General features: G+C 56.0%; 1 protein-coding gene across 7 annotated transcripts in view; it reads right to left on the reverse strand.

The window, feature by feature from the left end:
• The window catches only part of TNXB (tenascin XB), a 56,545-nt gene that overhangs the window by 19,930 nt on the left and 11,529 nt on the right, over positions 1-25,086 (reverse strand). For 4 of the 7 annotated variants that reach the window (XM_025267810.3, XM_025267791.3, XM_025267802.3 and 1 more), the window contains exons 4-19: positions 24,655-24,770; positions 19,597-19,753; positions 19,147-19,410; positions 17,608-18,345; positions 16,160-16,528; positions 14,730-15,023; positions 12,453-12,743; positions 11,782-12,087; positions 9,842-10,201; positions 9,109-9,483; positions 4,890-5,195; positions 3,559-3,858; positions 2,012-2,299; positions 1,437-1,745; positions 567-887; positions 98-442 (exon numbers count right to left, since the gene is read on the reverse strand). In XM_025267810.3, the coding sequence (XP_025123595.3) occupies positions 98-442; positions 567-887; positions 1,437-1,745; positions 2,012-2,299; positions 3,559-3,858; positions 4,890-5,195; positions 9,109-9,483; positions 9,842-10,201; positions 11,782-12,087; positions 12,453-12,743; positions 14,730-15,023; positions 16,160-16,528; positions 17,608-18,345; positions 19,147-19,410; positions 19,597-19,753; positions 24,655-24,770 (5,139 nt within the window). The remainder of the gene's footprint in view (positions 1-97; positions 443-566; positions 888-1,436; positions 1,746-2,011; positions 2,300-3,558; positions 3,859-4,889; positions 5,196-9,108; positions 9,484-9,841; positions 10,202-11,781; positions 12,088-12,452; positions 12,744-14,729; positions 15,024-16,159; positions 16,529-17,607; positions 18,346-19,146; positions 19,411-19,596; positions 19,754-24,654; positions 24,771-25,086) is intronic. The other 3 variants (XM_044928822.2, XM_025267820.3, XM_006059152.4) reach the window with 2 other exon arrangements.

A 25,086-nucleotide genomic window follows, 5' to 3' on the forward strand; every position in this document is an offset into this window, starting at 1 on the left:
GCCTCGAGGAGGGGGGCCTCCCACACCCCACTCCCCCTTCACCTAGGAGGTGATCTCCCCACTAGGTCCCATCCTGGGGCTTCCACCGTCCACTCACTGGTCACCCCGATGACAGAGACGGGGCCCATGCGCTGGCGGTCGTGGAAGCCGTACAGGTTCATCTTGTACTTGTGGTCTGGCTCCAGGCCCGAGATGGTGACCTCGTCCTCATCCCCAGGGACCCTCACCACCTTGGGTTGCCCATCCCCGTTCTTGTACTGGATCAGGAAGTGGTCGAACTGGCCCTCGGGGACGGTCCAGGAGAGGCTCAGGGAGTCGGGGGTGGCGTCTGTCACAGTCAGCTCCCCCAGGCGTGGCTTGATGGGAGGCTCAGGGACCGAGGTGGACGGGGTTTGGGTGGTAGAGGGAGATTCTGAAGGTTCATCATCCTCCTCTCTTGGGGCTGAACACAGACACGGAGAGAACAGAGCCTGAGAGAAGGGCACAGAGGCCATGGGGCCTCAGCCTCCTCTGGGCCCTCATGGCCCCTTGGAAGGAAGCTGAGTGGGCAGAGCTCTTTTGCTCACCTGTCATGGCCTCGATGTGGGCAGGACCAACACGTTGCCCGTCGTGGAAACCGTACAGGCTCACCAGGTATCTGTGGTCAGATTCCAGGTCAGAGATGGTGATGTCATGCTGGTCGCCCCCTACATTAACTTCTTGGAGTTGCCCATTCTCGTCTGTGTATTGGACCTCGAAGGAGTCAAATTCTCCCTCAGTTGCCGTCCAGGAGAGATGCAGGCTGTGTGGGGCGGCCTCCTCCAGAGTCACCTCCCCCAGACGGGGCTCAGATGCTGGAGGACTAAAGGTTGCGGGCTCTGCTTTGATTTCTTCCCTGGGGGCTGGTTCTGAGAGACAGGTAGAGAGGGGTGAGTGGTCTGTCGCTGCACCAAGACTCCAAGAGGATGGATGGAGGGAAGGAGGTAAGGACAAGAGATCAGTAATAAAAAGGACGAACTACTGATACCCAGGGATGAACTTCAAAAGCATCATGCTAAGTGCAGGAAAAACACACAAAAAACTATGTACTGGATGAGTCTGTTAAACAAAACACTTAAAAAGGCAAAACTATAATGATAGAAAGCAATTAGGGGTTGCCAGAAGCTGGGATCAGGGAAACTGACAGCCAAGGAGCATGGGGAAACCTCTAGAGTCAATGTTTTCTATCTTTGTTGTGGTAATGGTCATGACATAGACCAATGGCCATGACCATTCACCCAAACTCACTCAACTATGCTCTTAAAATGGGTGAATTTTATTGTACGTAAATTATGCTTCTATGAAGCTGACCTCTTCCCCCAAAAGAAGGGGTACAGGAAGCTCAGAAATCCTGACTCCATCAGACCAGGAGAGCCAGGTGGGAAGGAGGGACAGCGAATTCCCCCGGCTGCACTCACCGGTCACGGCGATGGCAGAGATGGGACCCACTCGCTTGTCCCTGGACAGCCCGTAGAGCAGCAGCTTGTACCTGCGGGCAGGGTCCAGGCCCGAGACACTGACCTCCCTGCGGCTGCCCTCCACGGGCACCACCTGTGGTTGCCCGTCTCTGTCCCTGTACTGGATCACAAAGGAGTCAAAGTGGCCCTCAGGGACCGTCCACGAGAGGCCCACGGAGTCTGATGTCACACCGGTCACGTGCAGCTCCTCCCCCAGACGTGGTTTTGAGGGACGCTTTGTTCCAGCCTCATCCACAGCTCTGCGGGTCTCTGAGATGGAAACACAGAGAGGAAATGGTTGTTTCTGGAAGGCTGGGTGACCCTGAAAGGAAGGACTGAGAGGTCTAAAGACGGGACTGAGCTGTGGCTGCGTCCTGCAGGGCTGGGTCTTCAGGCTTGTGCAAGGAGATGGGTCGGATTCTAGCCAGACAACCAGAGCCAAACAGCAACCATGTTGACAGCCACCACAAGTGACCACAGTGACTCTCCCCAGGGGGCCCTCCAGATCAGACGCCCCCCGCAGGGGCTGCCCTCACCTGTGGTGCCCTCGGTGGTGAGGGGGCCATGGCGCCTCTTGCCCAGGAGACCGTAGACTAGGAATCTGTACTTGCGGCCGGAGTCCAGAGGGCTAATGGTGACCGAGCGCTCATGGCCCTCCACGGACACCACGCGGGGCCCATCCCTGTCCTTGAACTGGACCACAAAGGAGTCGAAGTGGCCTTCAGGGACCGTCCAGGAGAGGCGCAGTGAGTCTGGGGTGGGGTCTGTCACCCACAGCTCCCCAAGGCGGGGTGGGGCTCCTGGGCTGGCGTCACCTCGGCCAACTGACAGAAAGGAAAGTTTCTTGTGTTTATTTTATTTTCCAAAATGACTCCTTGACTGCCTCCCTCTGGAGCTGGAAAAATCTAGAACTGCCCAAATCATCAGTGCTTCCCCCAGATATTTCCATCACCATCACATGCCCGACCAGCATCCTCATCAGGCCATGCCTCTGTCCATTAACCAGCGCAGGGAGCAGCCTTCCGTCCTGGGAGAGGTGATCCCCTGGTTTCCTATTTATCTTATTTCACTTGTTATCCAGACTCTAGCCACCGGATAGAGACCATTTCCCTGGCAGGGTGCAGATTATCACAGGCTTCATCTGCTTATTTCCTTTGACCAAGGAATCCACTGTTTGTGATTTGACTGTTCTTTGGGAAAATCCAAGGGTCCTGGGGACATCAGAGGGGGTACAGGTCCCTGGGGGCAGACAGCTGGTGGGGAGGTAGGATATTATGATGATGGTGACCCTCCTAGGACCTGGTGGAGGAGTGGGGACTGCTTTTGTGTGAGGAGGGGTACAAGGAGAAGAAGGATGCTCAGACAGGAGAAGGATCTGGTGTCTTCCCAAGAAGCCATCCCGGGGCCTGAGAAGGAGCTGGCCTTCTGCCTTCCTGGACAGCGAGGACGCTGACGGCATTGTTATTGTGAGAGTTCTCTGGCAACTGGGAACCCCCAGGGGCAGGGGAGGGCCTGGATCAAAATCCAGGAAAGGGGCATAGCTGGGCTGGGCCCGACTGGGCTGGACTGGGCAGCCAGTCTTGGGCTCTTCTGGTGTTTCTGAGCTCCAGGAAGAGGGCAGGGGAGGAAAGCGGTTCCTCTGGAGAGGCAGATAAGGGACCCAGAGTGCCTGGGCCAGTAGGGCGGGAAACCAGGGTGAGGGTCAGTGGAAAGCTCTCTCTCGGGAGGTGGTGGCTACACGAGGCTGAGACTTGGATGTGGAACAGCTCTGGCCTCCCGCCCTTGCTTCCCAGTCCTGCTGTGTCTCGCGCTTCCACCTTCCAGGAAGGGTCCTGGAGGAGCCTTCCCCATTGAACAGAAGTAGGAATTACGAGAAGAGGTGAAAGTCGGCAGGGGGAACTGATCCAGGAACCCACTCCATATTCTTGGTTCCCATCTGACTGGGAAGGGAAAAGGCAGCAGGGCTTTTCAAATAAAAAGGAAGAGGTGAATGAAAGGGAGACAGGTGGAAAGGAGAGGCGTTCAGGCAGTGGGAAGAAGGACGGTGGGGCTGGGACCTCAGCTTTGTGGGGGTCCCGCTCACCTGTCTTTGCCTCCACAGAGACTGCGCTGCGACGTTTCCCATCTTGGATCCCAAAGAGCAGGAACTTGTATTTCCTACTGGGCTCCAGGCCGGGGATGGTGACCTCGCGCTGGTCAGTGGCCACAGGCACCACCTGGGGCTGCCCGTCCCTGTCCTTGTACTGGACCAAGAAGGAGTCGAATTCGCCCTTGGGGACGGTCCAGGAGAGGCCCACGGAGTCCGGGGTCACATCCGTCACCATCAGCTCCCCCAGGCGTGGCTCCACGGGGGGCTCTGTGACTGGGGCTGGGGGGACGGGAGCTAGGATCCAGGGAGACAGAGAACATGGCTGAGAACTCCGGCAGCAGAACTCCCCCCTCGCAGGGCTCCTGGGCTTCGAGGGCCTGCAGGGGGTGTTGAACTGAGACAGGGAGCAGTCACATCTCTATTTTCACTGGCCTCTAGCATTTCCTTCAATGATGCATATAGGAAACCAACACGGTGGTACCAGCAGTGCTCGTAACTGTCGCCAGCAGGAATCACGGATGCTGTCACATCAGCTTAGAATTACTGCAGAAACTTCAAAGCACTCTTTACGCTCATCACTGCTTCTAAATAGGTTATTAAACAGGCCACACGTTTCTTGCTATTTAATGAACTAATAGTGAAGTTCCTGTATTACTAAATCATAAATTTGAATTTTAAAATACCTTTGATAACTGGATATCAGTAGAATAGGTATGGTATGGTAAAATCCTATGCATTTTACTTTATAGATTTTAAGACATTGCTCTGAAAGGGGTTCACTGGTTTCATAGACACCACAGCACAGAAATGGTGGTGGCCTGTCCCCAGAAGGCATGAGGAGAGGGACACGCCAGGAACGGGAGACGCCGGGAGCGGAGAGCAAGGGTCATCTCCCTGAGGAAGGAAGACTCTGGGTTGGCCAGAAGGGAACACAGCTCAGGCCAGGGGGGCCGAGGGCCTCTGAGAAAAGATTCGAGGGATGTGTGTTGTTTAACCCCAGTGAAAAAGGGCAGCAGGGGGAGGTGGTAGCCAGTCCAAGTCACAGCGGGGTTGTGAAGAGAGGGGAGGAAACAGCTGTGGATGATCAGAGAGATAGCATCTGGCTGGACCTGGTTGGAGGGGAGGAAGACAACCCTGCCTGGGGGAGGAGGCGGAGCAGAGATAGAGACTGGAAGACAGGGAAGGTTCCGGCTTACAAGAGGATCCCTGGGGTCAGGGAACAGACCACATGCCTGTGACTGGGGAGGATCTGAGCGAGAGGCTGGGGAGGTGGGGTGGCCCCGGGTGACCGGGGATGGGGACTGCCTTGACCCGCCCTCACTCACCGGTCAGGGCCACCACGGAAAGGGGGCCCACACGCTGCCCACCATGTAGCCCGTACACGTTCATCCTGTATTTGCGCTCAGGCTCCAGCCCGGAGACAGTGGCCTCTCGCTGGTCTGCGGCCACAGGGACCACGTGGGGCTTCCCGTCCCTGTCCTTGTACTGGACCATGAAAGAGTCAAACTGGCCCTCAGGGACTGTCCACGCGAGGCCCACGGAGTTGGGGGTCACATCTGTTACTGTCAGCTCCCCGAGGCGTGGTTCTTTGGGGGGCTCGGTGGCTGGAGGAGTCTCTTCTGCTTGTGGAGCTGAGACAGAAATGGGGGAAGCTGTCAGGAAAAGCTCTTCTTCCCCTTGGTAGTAATTATCTGCGTTGTTGTGGTGTGCCCATGGGGTGGTTCTGATGTAAGACTACACTGATTGGCAACATCTGTCTGGCTGACAAGCCTTCACTAAGTGCCTGCCAGAATCTGGGGCTGTGCTTGGTGGGGAGGGGTGTCAGTCACCACCGAGACCCTGGGAAAGTGGCTGAAGGTCCATCTGCCCATCTCTGGCTCCAAGTCCTCCAGCCAGACCTCCCAGCTGAACCCCAGACTTGGGTGTGCTCAGCATCTTCCTTGGGTGCCTAACTGATCCCAAATTCCAGTCCAAAGCTGAATTCAGGGGCTTTGCCCCACAACTCCTGTTCCTTCCACAGCCTTCCCACCTCATCAAAACCACCGCTTCACTGTCAGAGTCATCCATGAGTCCTCTCCTCCACCCCACGGCTGGCCTGCAAGTAAGTCCTGTCGGCACCACCTTCAGAAGCTGACTCCCCTAACTCCTTAAGTCCACCATCACCCCCTCTAAGTTGGAAAAGGAAATGGCAACCTCCTCCAGTATTCTTGCCTGGAGAATTTCATGGACAGAGGAACCTGGCAGGATACAGTCCATGGAGTTGCAGAGCCGGACAGAACTGAGCGACTACCACTCACCTCCTCTAAGCACATGGCTCTTACTGGATTGTAGCACAGTCTCCTAAATCCCCCCTCTCCCTCCCCCCTTCACTGTGCTCCCCACTGTTAGCACATTAGTCAGAGCCTGTTCCCGCCATGGCTTCCATCTCACTCAGAGCAAAAAGCCAAGTCCTTACAATGACCTCCCTCCGAGGCCCCACATGTCTACCTCTCACACCACCCTCCTCATTCCAAAACAGTCCTCACTGGTCCTCAGACATTCCATCTGCCCGGAAGCTCTTCCCTAGAGGCCTACATGGCTTGTCCTCTCCCTCCGGCAGGTCCTTCGTCAGCGAGTCCCTTTCCAGCCCGCTTCCCACCCACTCACCATCTCGCCTACTGGGCTTTGCTTTTCTCCCCAGCTCTTGTCACTGTCTCACACACAGTCCTACAGACATCCTCTGATAGAATGTGAGCTCCTGGGAGGAGCCTTGCCTTGTTCACTATTGTGTCCCCAGCACCAGCACCCACTGGGTGCTCCACAAATGTCTGTTAAATTAATGAGTGGTATGCACATCTGGGAGAGGCTGAGCTCAGGACCTGCTGGTCCCCAGTGCCCGAGAGTGAGCTGAGTCTGGGAGGCACTGCTTATTAGGACCAGCCTGGAAAGTGGTCCCAAGAGGCAAGTAGCAGAGGGGTGGCTAGGTGGGTGGGTTCCCAAGATCCTGTTTCTCAGGTTCCTGTCAGAGGATAAGATTAGGCTGTGTATCATAAAACCTGCTTTCAAAATGGGCTGGTGGGCTTCCTTGGTGTCTCAGTGGTAAAGAATCCACTTGCCAGTGCTGGAGACGCAGGTCCGACCCCTGATTCAGGAGGATCCTGCATGCCACAGAGCAGCTAGGCCTATGCACCACAAGTATGGAGCCTGTGTCTACAGCCCGGGAGACACAACCACTGAGCCCTCGAGCCACAGCTCCTGAAGCCGGCATGCCTAGAGCCCATGCTCCTCAACAAGAGAAGCCACTGCAATAGACAGCCCGCGCACAGCAGCTAGAGAGCAGCCCTCACTCACCACAACCAGAGAAAAGCCTGTGAAGCAGTGAAGACCCAGAACAGTTAAAAATAAGTGAAAGTGAAGTCGCCCAGTCGTGTCCGACTCGTTGCGAACCCCTTGGACTGCAGCCCACCAGGCTCCTCCGTCCATGGGATTCTCCAGGCAAGAATACTGGAGTGGGTTGCCATTTCCTTCTCCAGGGGATCTTCCCGACCCAGGGATCGAACCCAGGTCTCCCACATTGCAGGCAGATGCTTTAACCTCTGAGACACTGACTTAAAAGGGGGAGGGGGGGCTGGCATGGGAATCCCCTGGTGGTTCTTGGTTAGGGCTTGATGCTTCCACTGTAGGGGGCACGGGTTCAATCCCTGGTCCTAAAATCCTACAAGCCATGCAGCTTGACCAAAAAAAAATTTTTTTTTAATTAAAGTAAAAACTAAAAATGGGCTCGTGATGAGGCCTCAGGAGGACAGAAGTAAGTCTAAGTGGGAAGGGCAAGGATGGAAGCAGCTGAAGGCGGGAGGGAGTAACCACCATGTACTGAGCTTCTTCCAGGTCCAGGAGCCAGGCCAGGTGTTGTGTGTGTTCCATTTAATTTGCCTTTCAATTCTGTTGTTCCTGTAGCTTCCATTTCCTGCTTGCTTTCACCCTCTCTGCACTTCTTTCCACGAGAGAGAAACTGTCCTCACCATCAAGCCTTATCGTTGGTGCTTTGGCTCAACTGGGGAAGGTGGAATGATAACTACCCATGAGTACTGCAGTCCTCAGGCTGCATTTGGTAAAATCCTTTCCCAATTTAGCAATGTTTCTAAACCTGCATGTTAATTCTTCTCCTAGCAACGGCTCAGCACGTGCTGTGTGCCAGGCATAGTCCCTCGGTCAGCTCAGCGGGCTCCAGCTGCCCATTGCCTTCCTGCTTGGATAATGAGCTCCATAGCACAGCTTAGAATTGAGAAGCCAAGAATGGAATGCAGTTTCTTCAATTCCAAGACTCAATTGTCCTCTACTGCCTCAGTCAGCGCCTGACATAGTCCATCCTTACCTGGGAACCGGGCTTCCCAAGTGGAGCTAGTGGTAAAGAACCCACCTGCCAATGCAAGTGACATAAGAGACCCAGGTTTGATCCCTGGGTGTAGAAGATCCCCTGGAAGAGGGCATGGCAACCCACTCTAATATTCTTGTCTGGAGAATCCCATGGACAGAGGAGCCTGGTGGGCTATAGTCCATAGGGTTGCAAAGAGTCAGACACAACCGAAGCAACTTAGCATGCACGCACGTGCCCAGGGACCAGAGTGGCTGCCCCAGACAGACAAATGGACCTAGGGTGACCCCAGGAGAAACCTTGGCCACATGTGCTAGGCCTGACACAAGCCTCCACCTTTCTACTTCAGGCCCGCAGGACAGTAACCCACTGAGGCTTTCCCCTCTCCCTACTCTCTGTGCTGACTGAAGAAAGAAAAGAAATCAGGGGTGAAAGACTCTGGACTCTAAGCCAACCAAGTCCCTTTGAGAAATACAGAAACCATGTTCCGGAAACATGTTTCTCCGCTTTTAAAAATCTTTCCCTTTAGAATAAAAGTTGCTTTTGAAAAATCTATGTCTTTGTTTCAGTGAACAAAGGAGAAAAGAGACGCCCTGTCCCTGGGGCCAAGCTGGGCAGACTAGAAGGAGGGTCACAGAGGCCTGTCTGGGGCCTGGGCCTGGCCCTGGGGCTCTGCAGAGTGGGTGCCCAGGCGGGTCCTCTGTGGTGGCTGAGGGGCCCTGTACCTGGGTGGAGGGACAGTCTTCCTTGCTGTCATCACTCACCGGATGAGTCATAAAGGAAGTTTCCAGCTGCCCTGGTGAAGAGGCCAATGTCTCATGCACATTCTAAGAAGCCGAACCAGCCAAAAGGGACAGAGCAGACCCCAGGGTAAGGCCAAACATAATCATCGTAGTGGCCAACACTGCTGCATGTTTACTCTGAGCCAGGCCTGCGCTAACGCACTTAACCTCACAACTGTTCTGTGAAGTGGGCATTATTATCCCCATTTTACGGCCGAGGAAACAAACACAGTAAGCTGAAAACTCGCTCAAGGTGGTGAAGCTGGTTGTAGCCCAGTCCCCACTGAACTGTTCTTTCTAGGTCGTCCCCAAGCAGGGGGTTCTATCGCAGCAAGGGAGGGTGACGCCACAGGGAGGCTGGGGGCCCCTGAGGTGAGGAAAGCAGACAAGGGTCCCGCCCTCACTCACCGGTCATGCCCACGGTGGACGCGGGGCCCGCACGCTGCCCCCCGTGCAGGCCGTACAGGTTCATCTTGTACTTGCGTCCGGGTTCCAGGCCCCCAATGGTCACCTCAGTCTCCTCGCCCCCAACACGCACCACCTGGGGCCCGTCCCTGCCCTTGTACTGGACGGTGAAGGAGTCGAAGTGGCCCTGGGGGACAGTCCAGGAGAGGCTCAGCGAGTCCAGGGAGGATCCTGTCACCGTCAGCTCCCCCAGGAGGGGCTCCTCGGGGGGCTCTGGGGCCTCTGTGCTGGGTTCCATGGGGCTGGGGGTCTCCTCCATCTCTGTGGGGCTGGGGGTCTCCTCCATCTCTGTGGGGCTGGGGGTCTCCTCCTCTGCAGCTAAGAAGGAGGAACACACAAAGTGAGTGAGGCAGGGTCCCCGGGAGATGTCCTTGGGTCTCCTCCCAAGCCATGGTCCCCATTGGGTGCCCTGAGGTCAGTTCAGAGAAGCCTAAGGAGGCTGGTGGTCCTGCTCGGTCCACACCTCACAGACACACCTGGAGCTCCCAGTGTCAGCTGTGGGGACTGGGGCTGCCACCAGCACAGCTCATGGAAGCCCTTCTCTGCCTAGGAAGACCCACAAAGGTCACCATGGCTCAGCCTCGAGGAGAGGGGCCTCCCACACTCCACTCCCCCATCGCCTGAGGGGGTGATCTCCCCACTAGGTCCCATCCTGGGGCTTCCACCATCCACTTACTGGTCACCCCGATGACAGACATGGGGCCTACACGCTGGCGGTCGTGGAAGCCATACAGGTTCATCTTGTACTTGTGGTCTGGCTCCAGGCCCGAGATGGTGATCCCGTCCTCATCCCCTGGCACCCTCATCACCCTGGGTTGCCCGTCCCCGTCTCTGTACTGGACAGTGAAGGAGTCGAAGTGGCCCTGGGGGACGGTCCAGGAGAGGCTCAGCGAGTCCGGGGAGGATCCTGTCACCATCAGCTCCCCCAGAAGGGGCTTCTCAGGGGACTCTGGGGCCTTTGTGCTGGGTTCTGTGGGGCTGGGGGTCTCCTCCATCTCTGTGGCACTGGGGGTCTCATCCAGGACTTCCTGGGGGGCTGAGAGAAGAGATTAGGCTCTCAGGTGACATGCTTTGCTGGTGACATTAATCATGACATAAAATACATTTGGCAAGTATACTCTTCAAGCTGTTGGCTTAAGGGTTCCTGTAGCCTTTGTATTAGCCGTTCAGTGACTCATTGAAGGAGACAGCGCTGAGACAGGCCCCTAAACTCCACCGTGTACTGCTGGCCAATTGCACTGGCTGTGCTCTCGTGTCTGAGAAAGGAGGTGAGGCAGGGTGAGAGGAAACTGAGTAATTCTTCCATTCTGTGTTCCTGGACTGTGCTGACCACAGGAAAGCGAGGGGGCAGCAGGGACTTGTCCCACTTGCATTTCTCCCTGTCAGTTCCTGCCCCTCCCCAGGGTTGCCCAGCTCCCCCCACCCCACTGACCAGGACAGAAAATGGGATGTGCTCTGGCTAAGACCTCCCCGGGCAGCCCTGTCTCTTCCTCCACTTTAGACAAGAGCAGGAGAAAAGGTATGGGAATGGGGCTGGGGACTGGGGAGAGCCGTGCTCTTCCCTGGCTGGGGCTAGAATCACAGCCACGAGGGCATCCACCCACCGTCTGCAGTAGCCAGGTCTCTGCTGAGGCTCCATGAGGTGGGGAAACTGGCACAAGGGAAGCCAGCCCTTCTGTGACCCACTCCTCGGCCCATGGGGGACCACTTTGGGCACAGAAGATCGAGGAAGCAGCAAGCAAGAATGATAAACCAGACAGGGAAGGGGAAGATGGAAAGGTGGAGGGAAGAGGATACTGGGAAGGGAGAGAGTCGGGGAGAAATGATGGCTTACTCTTCAATAGCAGTTTTGACGTGCTTGGCACTAAGTGCCATGTGTGTACCAGCTCATTTAATTCTAATAGCTCTGTGAAGCCGTTACCCTTGTTGTCCTCATTTGACAGGTGAGAAAGCCGAGGTCCAGAGAGACTCATTAAGTTGCACAAGATCCCAAAGCTAGGATTAACATCCAGGCAGCTGGCCCTAGAGCCCATGCTCCCAACCATAACGCTACACAGTCAGGGAAATGTGCTGGATGAGGGGAGGCTGGGCCCTAGGAGGACTGCAGGGCTGGGGGCGGAAAGCGAGCCCTTTGCCCTGCTCCAAGCTGGCTGGGACTCAGGGGGTCTGGGGGTCTGGGGAAATGTGGAGCTCATGGCCCTTGGATTTGCCAGTTCTGAACAAAGCATCGGTGGAGGGAGGGTGTGGGTAACAGCGGGTAACAGAAGCTCAGAAAAGACCACAGCCTCAGCCAGGAGAAGGCGGCCAGCAAAGGCCGAGAGGAAAGAACACAGTGGCTGAGGACACCCAGGGGGAGCACAGCCCAGCGGGGACGGATGATTCTCGGTGCTCAGAATGGCAGAAAAGGGGCCTGTCATTGGAGGTGGAGAGGCAGGGCCAAGAAAGATGTCAGGGGCTGGCGGCTGGATGCGAAATCCTGGGATGTGGGGAAAGAGACGGTGGAGGCTTTGGCAGAATTGGAGCCGAGGAAGAGAAGGTGGAGAGAGGCGCCAAGGGTCTGGGGCCAGGTCCCACTCAGAGGCCTGGGGGTTGGAGGGCAAGGGAGGCCTGACTCACCTGTGGTGGCCACCGCGGACACGGGCCCCACGCGATGCCTGCCATGAAGCCCGTAGAGGTTCATCTTATACTTCCGGTCGGGCTCCAGGCCAGGGATGGCGACCTCATTCTCATCACCCCTGACGGGCACTGCTTGGGGCCGCCCCTGGGCATCCTTGTACTGGACCACGAAGGAGTCGAAGGAGCCCTGGGCCACTGTCCAGGAGAGGCGCAGGGAGTCTGCAGTGGCGCCAGCCACTGTCAGCTCCCCCAGCAGGGGCCGCTCTGGGGGCTCTGGGTGGTGGGGCTCCTCTTTCTTCTCTGGGGCTGTAAATAAGAAGGCCCAGGCAGGGCTGAACTGGCAGAACTCCAGGATTGGGGCCTGGGGTTTGGAAGGCTTGTCACACCTGTGGGGGTCTCTACTCGATTAGCATGAGCACTGAACTCTGAGAAGCCTGGCACAGCCAGAGTATGACACACCTTCTGGGCCTCGGGGAGCAGCTGAACAGGATGAAAGGGGCCCAGCAGTGCGGGGGAGGCTGGCTGGCCCTGAGCCCAAAAGTGGGGCCAGGATTCCGAGTCAGCCATCTCCCTGGGAGGCCCCAGCCAGCTCCTGGCTGAGGGCAGGCATGTGGAAACCTGGGAGGGGTCAGCCCCCTGTAAGGCTGGGGGCTTAGGAGGCTGTCACTCACCGGTGGTGCCATCAGCCGTGAGGGGGCCGTGCCGCTTCTTGTTGGCAATCCCAAACAGAGTGAATCTGTACTTGTGGTCAGGGTCCAGCGGGGAGATAGTGACCGAGCGCTCGGGCCCTTCCACGGGCACCACCTGTGGCCGGCCGGCCTTGTCCCTGTACTGGACCATGAAGGAGTCAAACTGGCCCTCAGGGACAGTCCAGGAGAGGTGCAGTGAGTCTGGGGTGGGATCAGTTACCCACAGCTTCCCCAGGCGGGGTGGAGTCACTGGGCTGGGATCAGTCTGAGACACTAGGAAGAGGAGGTGGGAGAGAAGGGAGGGACACGGGTCAAAAGAGAAGAAATCCGTCTCCCCCCTAGGAATGCTGTGTGAGACTGTGCAGGCTGTTCACTGCACAAAGGTGCATGGTGAAGGCAGCACGGACGGACTGAAATCCAGCCAGCACTCTGCTTGTGAAGCTGTGCACCCTGGCAAGCGGCTATGCCCACCTAAAAGGACAGGCGGCTCATTTGACGTGGCATGAATGCGCTGTCTTAACTGCTGTTGTTTAGTTGCTAAGTTGTGTCTGACTCTTTGCCACCCCCCTGGACTGTAGCCCGCCAGGCTCCCCTGTCCATGGAATTCTCCAGGCAAGAATACTGGAGTGGGTTGCCATGCCCTCCTCCAGGGGATCTTCCCAACCCAGGAATCGAACCTGAACCTCCTGCATTGGCAGGGAGATTCTTTACCGCTGAGTCACCAGGGAAGCCTGCTGTATGGACTAGTGTGGCCCTCACTTATTGCGCAGACTGGAGAGGGGCTTCAGAGAGAAGGAAGTGCAGTGAGCCCCTTCCACATCTCCACAGTCAGGGAAGTCTTCCAGGACAGCCTCCACTGCTTCCAGACCTAACAACTAGCTGATTTCCTCTCCAAGAGAGGGGTACTTGGTCCTAGGAGCATTTTCATGTGGGAGAGCCCCCCACAACTGTGCTCTGGGCCCCCCTTTATCCGTTCCCACTCTCACTCCATCAGCTGTGCCCTCAGGATTTACGCCAACTCCTCCACTCGGCTGCATCGCCCTCCAGCCTCCATCCTCCCTCTTCGCTCTCCACTCCAGCCCAGATTCTAGAGAGAGATGCTTGTACTCATGTCCTCACCTTCATCGCCCTCCCAACCCAGCCCTGCCCTCCACCAGCAGCTCCCACCAGGGGCAGTGGTGACCTCGCCGTTGCTAAGTCCTGTGGACACTCTGCAGCCCTGAGTCACTCTTATGGAATCTGACATGTCTGACCGCGCCCTTCATTTTGGCATTCCTCTCCCCAGTTCCCCCCTCAGGCTGCCCTGCAGATCCTGATCCTCTGTTCATGCCATGAGTGATGGCCACCTCCAGGGTCCCAGGGGCCATGTCTCTTCTCCCTGCCTCCCCATCCTGGCTTCTGCCCACTGGGACATGCTCCATGCTCAGGCCTTTTCTCTGCTCTCCAGTCCCAGGAGGGCAGCGGGAGAGCGCTATGGCCCCCTCACTTTCTGCCCAAGTGGCCTTGCCCTCTCTGTGCCGCCCCTCGCCTCATCTGTGAAATGAGCATGCCTCACAGGGCTGCTTGTGAGGATTAAGTGTGATCATTCTCTAAGAACATCTTGAACACATCTGACACTTAAACGCTCGAAAGATGTCTGAGTAAGTGTTGCTGCCCTGTTGCACTGTTCCTCACATCCGCTGTTCCTTGCCTCAGGGAACAGCACTGCCGGATCCAGAAGCGTGGGGTGCCTGGGCCTCCTCGCTCTCCTTTACCCCACCCAACCCCAGCCTCACTGCCACCATCCCCGCCAGGCCAGCATCCTCACTTGCCGGTTCCTAACTCACTTCTCCAGCTGTCCTCTGAAGCAGCCTCAGAGCTATTTGTAAGGTAAATATTGAATCGGGTCATTCTCTCACTTAAAGCACTTCAGAGGCCCCCTAGGGTCCTCAAATGAGGCCTAAGTGACTCACTCACTGGAGATCAGTGAGACCAGTGTCTTCAGCCCCCAGGTGCCCTGCCCTGCTATCTTATCCAGAGGAGAGACTTTGATTCTCTTACAGGGCCATTCTCACTCCTGCCTCACTCTCCACAGCTCCCTCTGTTGGCACTGCCCTCCTCAACCTCCCTGCCTGACCCACCACAATTTTCCCTTTAGGATTCAGCTCAGGCACCACCACCTCCAGGAAGACTCCTGGGAGTTCTCAAAGCACTGGGGAGACCTCCATCAGGACCGCACAGAGGGCAGGGGCAGGGGCCTGGGTGACCCCTGTTACTCACAGATCTTGGCTTCAGCCACCAGGGGGCCGTGCCTCTTCTTGCCCACGAGCCCGTATAGGACAAATTTGTACTTGCGGCCGACGTCCAGGTTGGAGATGAGGGCTGAGCGCTGGGGCCCCTCTACAGGCACCACCTGGGGCCTGTCCCTGTCTTTGTACTGGATCACGAAGGAATCGAACTCGCCCTCAGGGACTGTCCAGTGCAGAAGCAGGGAGTCCGAGGTCACGTCTGTCACTGTCAGCTTGCCCAGGCGAGGTGGGGCCAAGGGTTTCCCAGGTTTCTCCCCATCCTTATCTGGAGTTGGAGGAAGGGGGGCAAAAACAAAGCACGTGGGCTCAAGCACTGTCTTGTCCCTGCTCTCCATCCCTCTCCTCTGCCCACTGGCTCCCTCCATGCTGGACGGCTCCTTCCCTTGATGCCTCCATTCCCCGCCCTCAGTTCTCTGGGACCAGCCTTTCTAAGAAGGGGGGCATTTCTCCCCAACGTCTACTCTTGAGCCAGAGCTTCCGCTCTTCCCTGTGATAACTTCCTCCCCACTCACAAAGGTCCCAGGCCCGCTACACACCAACACTCTGAGGGAGTTTCGGGTCCCCTGAGGTTCTTCCTGAGAGTTTGGAACCATTGCTGCTTCAGAGCAGCCTGGAGATGCCTTAGTCCACCTGAATGTCTCTCTCCCTTGCCACTCGCTTCCTGGTGAGAGATCTGGAGTTGCAGGGAGAGCTGGCTACCTGAGTCCCATAAAGGAGGACCAGGAGAAACTGTGAATGCCAGGAGCCCCAGGCTCCTGCCTGGGTTCCACAAACCTCACCCATCTCCAAAGTCCCGATGGCCATGGAGTGCCCTCCCCAGGGAACCTCCACCCCTAGGGGAACTGGCTGATGGGACCATGGGGTGCTGCAGACCAGGCTTGCAGGGTAGGGGGACAACGTGTCCTAGTCTATCCAGTGAGGGGATGGCAGGGGCTTGAGAGAAGGGAAAGGGAGGGGGCTGAAAGAGGAGGGGGCTGAGGATCAGTATCCTCGGAGCCAGAGGCATTCCCACACCAACCCTGAGAGACGCAGGGGGCGGAGAGGGGCAGAGGAGTGACCAGGAAGTGGGGGCGGGACACTTCTACACAAAGAAAGCTGCAAGTGGAGAGCCAGGGGCCAACAGTCTCTTTTCCTTAATCTTTGTCCCATGCTTTGACTTTTTTCCTCTCATCTATTTATCTGGAAGGACTCCCCTCTCCGATCCACCCTTTCGTTGTACTAAGACTTTCCCCATCCCTCTTGCCTCTGAGCCCTCAACCCCCTTTCTCTCCTTGTTTCTCCTACCGCCTCGACCCAAACACCAGCCCTGCCCTTCGGTCTTCATCCCACCCTTGAAATCCTAATGGCCCAGCCCCTCCCCTAGCCTCAGGACACTGGACTTGAGCAGAGTCCAGGATGTACCGATAATGCCTTGGTAGATGAGAGGGGCAGAGGGCTCGCCACCGGGTGGGATCCCACGAAGTGACAGCTCGTAGGGGGATTCGGGAGGGGGTGAGGGCACCAGAGCCTGACGGACATCCCCTGGCAGTAGCTCCTCATGGGCCCCTGGCCCTTCGGGCACCCGTAGGCGCAGCTGGAAGTGGGTAAAGGTGTCAGGCTGGGCGGTCCAGGCCACTCGGAGGCGCCCTGTCTTGTCTTTGCCCAGCACCCTCAACTCGGCCAGCTCCTGGGGGCGCTGCTGCAGGACAGGGGCCTGAGCCCCTTGAGTCGTTGAAGGGCCTGAGGGAGGAGGCTCATCAGTGGCCCCCAAGAGGCCTGAGAGGGAGGACCCTGGGAAGAGGCAGGGCGAGAAAAACAGGAGAGTCGAGTATGAGAGCCAGAAAGGAGACTGCAGTCCCCAGGTTCTGTTCTCTGGCTTCTAAGAGTCTTCAGACTTTCCCTTTGCTGCTCCTGGATCACCTCATTGTCCCAAACATCCACTATAGCCCTGCACAGACGGGCCTGCAGGTCATAAATACAAGAACTAAGTCTGCCATCCCTCCTCCCACAAGGCTCCTAGCTCCCTTCCCATGGGAAACCCTTCCCACTGGGTGGTGGTCCTGGCTTCCATTAGTGCTGCAGTGAGAAGCCTGGAAGAAAGAAGGCGGTGGTGTTAAGGAAGACTCAAGAGACAGTGGGCAGTCAGAAGAGAGAGAGGAGTGGACATCCAGCTCCGGTGACATCTGGGCCCTAGTGGGGAAGAAGAGGTCCATAACCCCTCCCCTCAACAGCCACAGGGCGCCCCCTCCCTGAGCCAGGATGCCGTTCCTGTGGGAGAGACAAGTGTGAACTGAGCCAGGAGGTCTGGAAAGCCAGCCCAAGAAGCAGTGGCTTCACCTCTCACCTACCCATGCTGCCTAACGGTTTCAAGGCCACCCCCAAGCAGTTCCGATGAGTCTCTTTGAGGTTAGGGCCAAAGTGTGGAAAATAGTAACCACTGACCACAGTTGTCAGCTACCCTCACCACAATGAGTCAGAGTGGGAAACCACTGGTTTCACGCCCTACCCCACCCAAACTGCTCCAGAGAATCTTTGCAGACACTGTCCCTCCCATCAAATGACCCTTCTATTGCCTAGAACAGGATTCCTGGCAGAAGTGCCCTAGGAACCCAAGTGAAAATCAGACAATTCCAAAGACCAGGTCTCAGCCTCTGGTATCCACCAGGACCCTGAGGGTGGAGGGGGTTTCCAGGGACACAGGAAGGTGTGGGGAACCCCCCGGAGCCCGAACCAGGGAGGGCTGGAAGGCAGAAGGGCACAGGTGGGGGAGTGGCAGCCTGAGCAGTGAGGCAGTGGGAGGCACTCATAGACTCCAACGGCAGGTGAGACCGGGCAGGGGGTGGGGGGTCGCGCGGCCCCACCCACGCTACCTGTGGTGGTGATGAAGGCGTAGGACTTGGAGGTCTGCCCTGCCCGCACCCCGTGGACCTCCACGTGGTAGGTGGTGCCGGGCTTGAGATCGGGCAGACTGACGGTGCGCGCGGTGCCCGGCACGGTCAGCTCCCCGGCGGGCCCCTCCGCGGGCGGCTGCGGCCGCCAGCGCAGCACCACGCGCTCGAAGTGGCCGCGGAGCCCGTCGAGCGACACGAGGAGCGCGCCGTCGGCGGAAGTGCCCAGCACCTCGGGCTTGGGGTGGCGGGGCGTCGCCACCCGGTCGACGCCTTCGGGCGAGAGGCCGTAGATGCCCTGGTTGGAGTTCCGCTTCCAGGTGCCCGAGTCGGGGCTGGCGGTGGGGTCGGGGCGACTGGGCGGGGGTGCAGGGGAGCGACGCCGCTGCAAGTATTCGTGGATGTGGTGCGCCACCGACGTGTAGGTCTGGTTGGCTCGCAGTGGGTAGCCGTGAACCCGCAGGTGACGCTCCAGGTCCTGCACCGTGCCGCGGAAGCGGCCCAGCTCGGCGGTCAGGTTGCCCCACGCCCGCCGAGGGGGCTGGGGCGGGCTCGGCCGCGGCGGAGACTCCGCCTCACCCTGCTCCGCGGGCCGCGAGGGCCGAGGGGGCGGCGCCGGGCGCGCGGGCCGCGGGGGCCTCGGGGCTGGGGCTGGCCGGGACCGGGGCTTGGGGGGCGGGGCTGGGGGGTGCGCCTCCGGGTAACTGTAGTGGCCTGGTGCTGCCGGGCGGAAAAAGGGGGAGGAGAGAGCCGGTCAGTGGCAGCACCCCCCACCACCAACCCCTGCACTCCCCCCAAGGCAGCCCCGCCCGCGTCCCTCCCACCCGAGCCTGAGGCCTCTTCCCTGGGCCCCAGCCCCACCTGCAAAGAGAACCGAGAGAAGTTAGTGCCCCAGGACGCCCTCCCGCTTCGCCCTCCAAGCCCGCCACTGTTGGTGCCCTAGAAAGAAGAAATGAGCGGGTGGGGCACTGCGTCTGAAGGAAAGAAAGGGGCGTGGGAGGAGAGAACGCGAGCGACAGCGAGGTGGGCGTCCCTCTGTCACAGGAAAGGGAAAGAAAGATCCAGGCATCTGTTAAGAGACTTGGAGGGTTAGTGGAAAATTACTGCTGAGACCTAACTCCCCCAAACCCCGATTCTAAAGTCAACAGGCGCCTTGATCTCTAATCTCCCCCAGCTCCAGTCCCAGGAGACCTGACCACTGAGATGGAGCACAGGGCAGTCCCTGTGCCCAAGGTCAGATCAGAACCACCCCTATCTGGTTGGGCTGGACAGCATCTTTTATTTACTGCATCTCTCCATGAGGCCGCTGTTCCCAAACGCCAACCCACCGCCTGCCTACAGGACTCCAGGCACCTGAGAACTCCGTCTCCTCAGAGCCCCTGGTACAGAGGAAGGCCCCCAGAGGGTGCTTTGGGACTGCCACACACCCTGTGCAGTGCATTCAGAGGAGCCTGTGTGCACGGCTTCCCAAAGAAGTGGCTCCTAGGCTCAGAAACTTCCCCAGCCCTTGGCCAGCCATACCTGTGTTGGCCCTGATGGAAGCTGGGTAGCTTACTGCCCGGCCCCGCTCGGCAGTGACGGTCACCACGTATTCTACACCTGGCATCAGGCCGGTCAGCAGCGTCCCGTCTGCCTCAGAGGGCACTTCCAGCCGCACCCTTTGGTTGCCAGCGCTGACGTAGGACACCACAAACCGGTCCACTTCAGCCTGGGGGCGCAGCCAGTTGAGCTCCAGTGTGGTTGGTGCCACAGCCACCACGCGGAGGTCCTGGGGGCCGTCAATCACTAGCCAGGTCAGAGAGAGGAGGCATCAGGTGGGAGTCTGGTTCTCGGTCACCAGCTGTCCTGCTAAGAGCCTTGCCCCCAGCCAGTCCCTCCCCTCTGCCCTCTTGGAGGGCATATCCCAGCACCCCCTTTTCAAATCCATTCTCCACCCATGACCCCCCACCCTGCAACAGCCCCAGCTCTCACTGGTGGTGATGGTCTTGGAGGCAGGAAGGCCCCAGTTAGTCCCTCGAAGGGCACGGACAGTGACCTGGTACTCCTGACCAGGGGCTAATCCTCTCTGGTCATAGGCTGAGGCAGAGCTGGGCACCCGTGCTGTGAATGGGGGGCTCGCCCCCTCTGTCTGCAAGAGAGAAAGTTCTGGGTGGATCAGGGCTGCCACTCACCCCTGCTGCTCAATGCCCCTGATCCCTTCTTTCTCCAAGGTCTAGGCAGAGTCAGCATGAGATTGTGTAGAACTTGGCCCTATACAGCTGGGGAGCATGGGTGGTATCAGCAAACACATCTAGAACACCTACTCCATGCCAGGTCCCGTTCAAGGCAATTTACATGTGAACTCACTCAATTCTCTTAAGAATCTAATGAGGTAGGTCAGATTATTCCCATTGGACAGATGAGGAAACTGATGTACAAAAGGATTTAGTGGCTTGCCCAAGGAGGCAGGGATTTAAACCCAGGCAGTGCGACCTCAGAGTCCCCTCTTATGGGGACTACCTTTTTTAAAAAAAAATATTTATTTACTTATTTGACTGCTTTGGCTCTTAGTTGTGGAATGAGGACCTGGCCTTGAGGCATGTGGGATCTTAGTTCCCTGACCAGGGATCGAACCCAAGTCCCCTGCATTGGAAGGCAGATTCCTAATCACTGGACGACCAGGGAAGTCCCTGGGCACTACCTTTTGAGCCTGTTCATCAGCTGTCTGCCAGAATTCTACCTGACACACGCCAGGACTCTCTTTCTGGCTTTCCTCCGGCAATCCTGACCCTCTGGGCATGAGGAGGCTTCTCATAAACCTGTTCCTGTCGTAACAGGTGAAGCAGATGAGGGATACCACTTCAAGTCTCACTTCCTCCTTGAGGCAGCTGCCCCAGCCTGAGCCTTCCCCTAGAGACACCTATTCCTGGCTGTGTAACTTGGGTGTGACCCACATCGTGACATTTCCTTTGAGGTATTTTCCTTGTCTTTTCAGCAGGGTTGTAGGCCCCTCAAAAACAAGGCCCACCTGCTCAGAGTTCCACAAATATGTTTCCTGAATTTGTACCTGGCATCATTCTGGGCCCTCGAGACACAAAAATAAGAGATATGATCCCTGTCTCCTCAGAGAGCTCATGCTCTAGTTGCTAAATGTGTAGCCACGTTTTACGTTTTATTAGATCCTTAACCCAAATCTCTGTGTGTAGTCCATGCCTGTGAGAGAACAAACCCCATTCAAGTATACCTGTAAAGTGTTATGATTATTTGCAGGAACCCCACAGAAAATCTGCCAGCCCCTGCTCCAGGCAGGGTCTCCTGGAGTGCCAGCCTCTGGGCAAACGGGAGGAATGGACGTCTGGGAACAGTGCGGCATTTCGCTGGGCCATCTAGCTAGAACAGCTAATAAGGACACTCTGTTCTGCTTTGCTATGTTGGCTGTGATGGGGACACCTCCATTCAGCCAAGTAGGATTGGAAATTTCAAAAGGTACTCTCCTAAACCAAGAGAACTGCGAGGAAATCAACACAGTAAATACCAAAGTATAAAACCAGATGAAAGGCCACGTAGAGACTTCTGGGTTGAGGATGAAGTGAAGCTTTGTTAGAGTTTTCTTGGCTGAAAAGGTTTTCTGGGCATGCAGGATCTTCATCCCTCTCTTACTCATTGCCCTAGAATATCCCAGCCTGGGAGGCCTTGGATGGGTGTCTACTCAAGGCCTATGAGGCCTTTATCCTTCCCCAAATCTTCTCTCTCTCTCCCTTTACTCCCCCAACCCACCACCACCACCAACACACACACATACCCCTTGAGTGCTTCCTGATGATGTCTGGTCCTTCCAGGGAGACAAGCCCATCCCCAGGGTACCTTCTCCCTTCAGGTCACCTACATGAACCTTTTAGACACTTTGAGATCCATCTGGGAACAATCTCCTGAGAAGTTGTACTGCCAGTCTAACCCACATCTCTCAGCACCACCTGTCTGGTCTGAGGCTGGCTCTCTAACCAGAGGCTGGCAGCTGATTCGGCCCCTTCATGATGGTTTGGCTGTTTCACTGATGTCCTTGGCAAGTTTCTAACTCTATTCTCGATATTAACCTCATGGCCCCAAGTGGAGGGCTCCATCTTGGCTGGCCCCTGGAGCTCACCTCACCCTCATCCTCTTTTTCAGACCAGACCCGAACACAAACTTTTCTGAGGCTGCAAGTTCCTGTGTCCCAATGAAAATGTGACATAGCCCCAGTTTCCAGTCTGTGGAATACATTCAAACTGGAAACACCTGGATGTCTTTCTGTTTGGGGGTTCACCTCCCTCAGTTTCTTCAAGCTTTGTCTCACATTCATAGAAGACCTTGCCTTTTGCAAAACAGCAGCATTCCTTGGACAAAAGAGCAGTGGTCCTTGGACTTGGGGTACATGAGAATCACCTGGGGGTATGTTATGATGCAGGTTACCAGGCTCTTCCCCCTACAGCTTCTCATTCAGCAGATTGGGGGGCAGAGTCTGACAGTTTGCATGGCTAATGCTCCAGCTGATGCTAATGCTGCAGGTCCAGGGAGCACACTTTCAGAACCACTGAGCATAGCCGTGCCACGTATGCAGGGAAAACAGGAATGTTCCTCTTCTGTGTTCTGAAAATCATTCCAATAACTAGGTGTGTCCCTTGGCCAGGAATAGTAGAGTTTGAGTTTTGAGAGAAAAGTGTTTCTGGAAAAGGGAAAAGGATAAGGTAGAGAGAGAGGCTTCTAGGAAGATGGCAGTGGCCAGAGGGATAGCCAGCTACTGAACGCACTCTGTGCCAACAGAAATGGATAGAGAGTGCTGGCCAAAGGCAAGAGACACAATCCCAGAGGCCAGCCACAAAAAAGCGTAGAAAACATAGTCAGAGGGCCAGCGGCACAGGCTGATGTGGAGTCCAAGGGAGGTGTCTGGGGACCAATTTTACGGGAGCATTTTCCACACCCAGGCTCAGGGAGAACCTAAAATGTGATGGAGGCCCATACCCAGCGCAAAGCAGATGAGCTGAGAGCATGGCCAAGCTGGACACAGGCTAGCTGGATCCCCCCTGGCCCCACAAAGAGGGAGAAAGCCCAGGGCTCCTCCTGGGAGATTGTGCCTCTGGAGAACACCAAGGATGAGGTCATATTTACTAAGAGCAGGAGACGCTGTTGCCCTTTAAGCTCCTTCTAGCTCAAATGTTTATTTCAATTCTTTCCCTAAAGTTTCTTAGGGAAATTTCTCTTAAAAGTCCAACCCTCTCAAGATTGGAACTATGTAAATAATATACACGCAGAAGAGAGTGGGAGAAACACTTTAAAATGTTAACAGTACTTGTTTCAGTGTGAAACAGCCAAGAATTATTTGTTTTTTTCCCTAGTTGCCAAATTCTTGTCTTGTGATTAAATTATTTTTATAACTGAAAAAAAAAATTTTAATGGAAGAAAAAAATCCAGGCTCCCTTGGTTGTGCAGCAAAGTAGGGATTTCTGCCTCTGCTTCTACCAGAGGGTAAGGAGAGATAAAACATGATGGGGCCTGGGTTTGAGGTGATAATATTGATAAGGAGACTTAGAATGACTAGGCCAGTTGGGGTGGGGATGACAGCCAGCACCTCAGAGCTATCCCTTCTGTCCTGGAGGCTTCCTAAGTTTAAGCCCTGGAACTTACTTATTTTTCCAGAGTCCTGACTGGGGAGAGATTAGAGTAACATGGCCTACCCACCTATGGCATTTGTGGAATGATGCAGGAAAACATATTTGAATGGGATAAATGTCAGATGATTTGCAACTAGGAGACCAAACACATCATAAAAATCCAATCTGCATGAAGGGAGATCTCTAATGAGAGGCCACAAACTTTGTCCTTAGGGTGCCCCCAAATATTTTAAGAGTGAGTTGGAAGGAGATAGAGAAATGAGGCTTTGCAATGTACTGATGACATGGAGGCTAGGAACTAGTTCACAGATTCAAATTATTACAACAGCCTAGACAGCTTGGCCCAAACCAAAAAATGATAACACTGAACAGAGCCAAATACAAAGGCTTATATTTAGATTTAAAAGGGGGTATGTAGTTGAATGTCTTGTTTTTTCCTTGTTTATATCTTCTAAAGTCTCTACACTGAGCTTTTATGACTTTTATAATAAAAAGTTACTTTAAAAATCAAATGTGATCAAAATAACTGACAGTTTGTGTGACCACAAGTTCATATATGTCAACTCTGAGAAAAGTAGCTGGATATCCAGAGTCAGCCAGGTGAGTGACTGGATTCCTTTCTGCCCCTGTAACTGGGGGGAAGAGGCACATTCAAAAAGGAGGAGGCATTAGAGGAAGAAAACAAGAAATGAAGGATTCAGAGAACAAAGCCTCAAGGAAATGGGGAGAAGAAACCAGTGGGTTTGGCCTGGAGGGAATGAATGGTGATGTGATGGTGTGTTCATTTGCTTCAGTGGTGTCTGACTCTTTGCGACCTCATGGACCATAGACCGCCAGGCTCTTCTGTCCATGGGATTTTCCAGGCAAGAATTCTGGAGTGGGTTGCCACGCCCTTCTCCAAGGGATCTTCCTGACCCAGAGATGAAACCCACATCTCCTGCATTGGCAGGCGTTTTCTTTACCACTGAGCCACCAGGCAAGCCCAAAGTAATGGCTGATGTCTCCAAATATCTGAAAGTCCATGGTGTAAGATGAAGGGAAAGAAAAAACACATTCCAATGCTGGTGAAGGCCCAGCTGGGGCCACTAAATGGATGTATGAATGGGGCAACTTTGGATTCAGCAACAACAGAAAGAAGTGACTTCAGTGATGAGCAAAAATGGAGTCAGCAGGCAGCCTTAGGAAGTACTGAGCTCAAGGTCACCAGAAGAGTTCCAGCAGCAGTGGGCCTATGATGCAAAGGCCTTCTGCACCCAGTGTGGGCAGAATGAGAAGGTCTTTAGCACAGCTTCAGGAATCAGCTACCCGGACTCAACCACTGATTACCTGGAACTCCTTTTGAGGTGAGCGCCCCCACCACCAGCCCCACTCACTCAGCCCCCTCTTGGAGCTTGGCTCTCACCGTTGGGATGAACTGGATTTCATAGGCATCCACATTGCCGGGAGCCCGGGTCCACTCTGTCCGAACCGTCGTCTCCTCCAGCAGGTGCATCCTCATGCCCTCTATGGCCGGCACCTCTGCCCAGGAGAGTGGGATGTGAGAAGCTGCTTAGCCCAAGGGAGCTCCCCACCCCTACCCCAACTCTCACAGGCTGTTCCTACTCAGGGTCATATTAAGAGATCCAGCCAAGTTCCCAGTCCTCTCTGGGGGGAGAGTGGGGTGGTGAGGAAAAGCCAGCAGTGGCCTGAACAAGCCTTGGGTTTGCTTCACTGCCTTCCATCTCCAGGAACCAAAATCTCCCAAAAAATACCTGAAGAGGGCCCCTGGATCTGCTCATCAGAGATCTTATAGCAGGTCCCGCCTGCAGGCATCCCACCGCCCCCCCACCCCCTC

This window comes from Bubalus bubalis, chromosome 2, assembly GCF_019923935.1.
Source record: "Bubalus bubalis isolate 160015118507 breed Murrah chromosome 2, NDDB_SH_1, whole genome shotgun sequence".
NCBI lineage: Eukaryota > Metazoa > Chordata > Mammalia > Artiodactyla > Bovidae > Bubalus > Bubalus bubalis.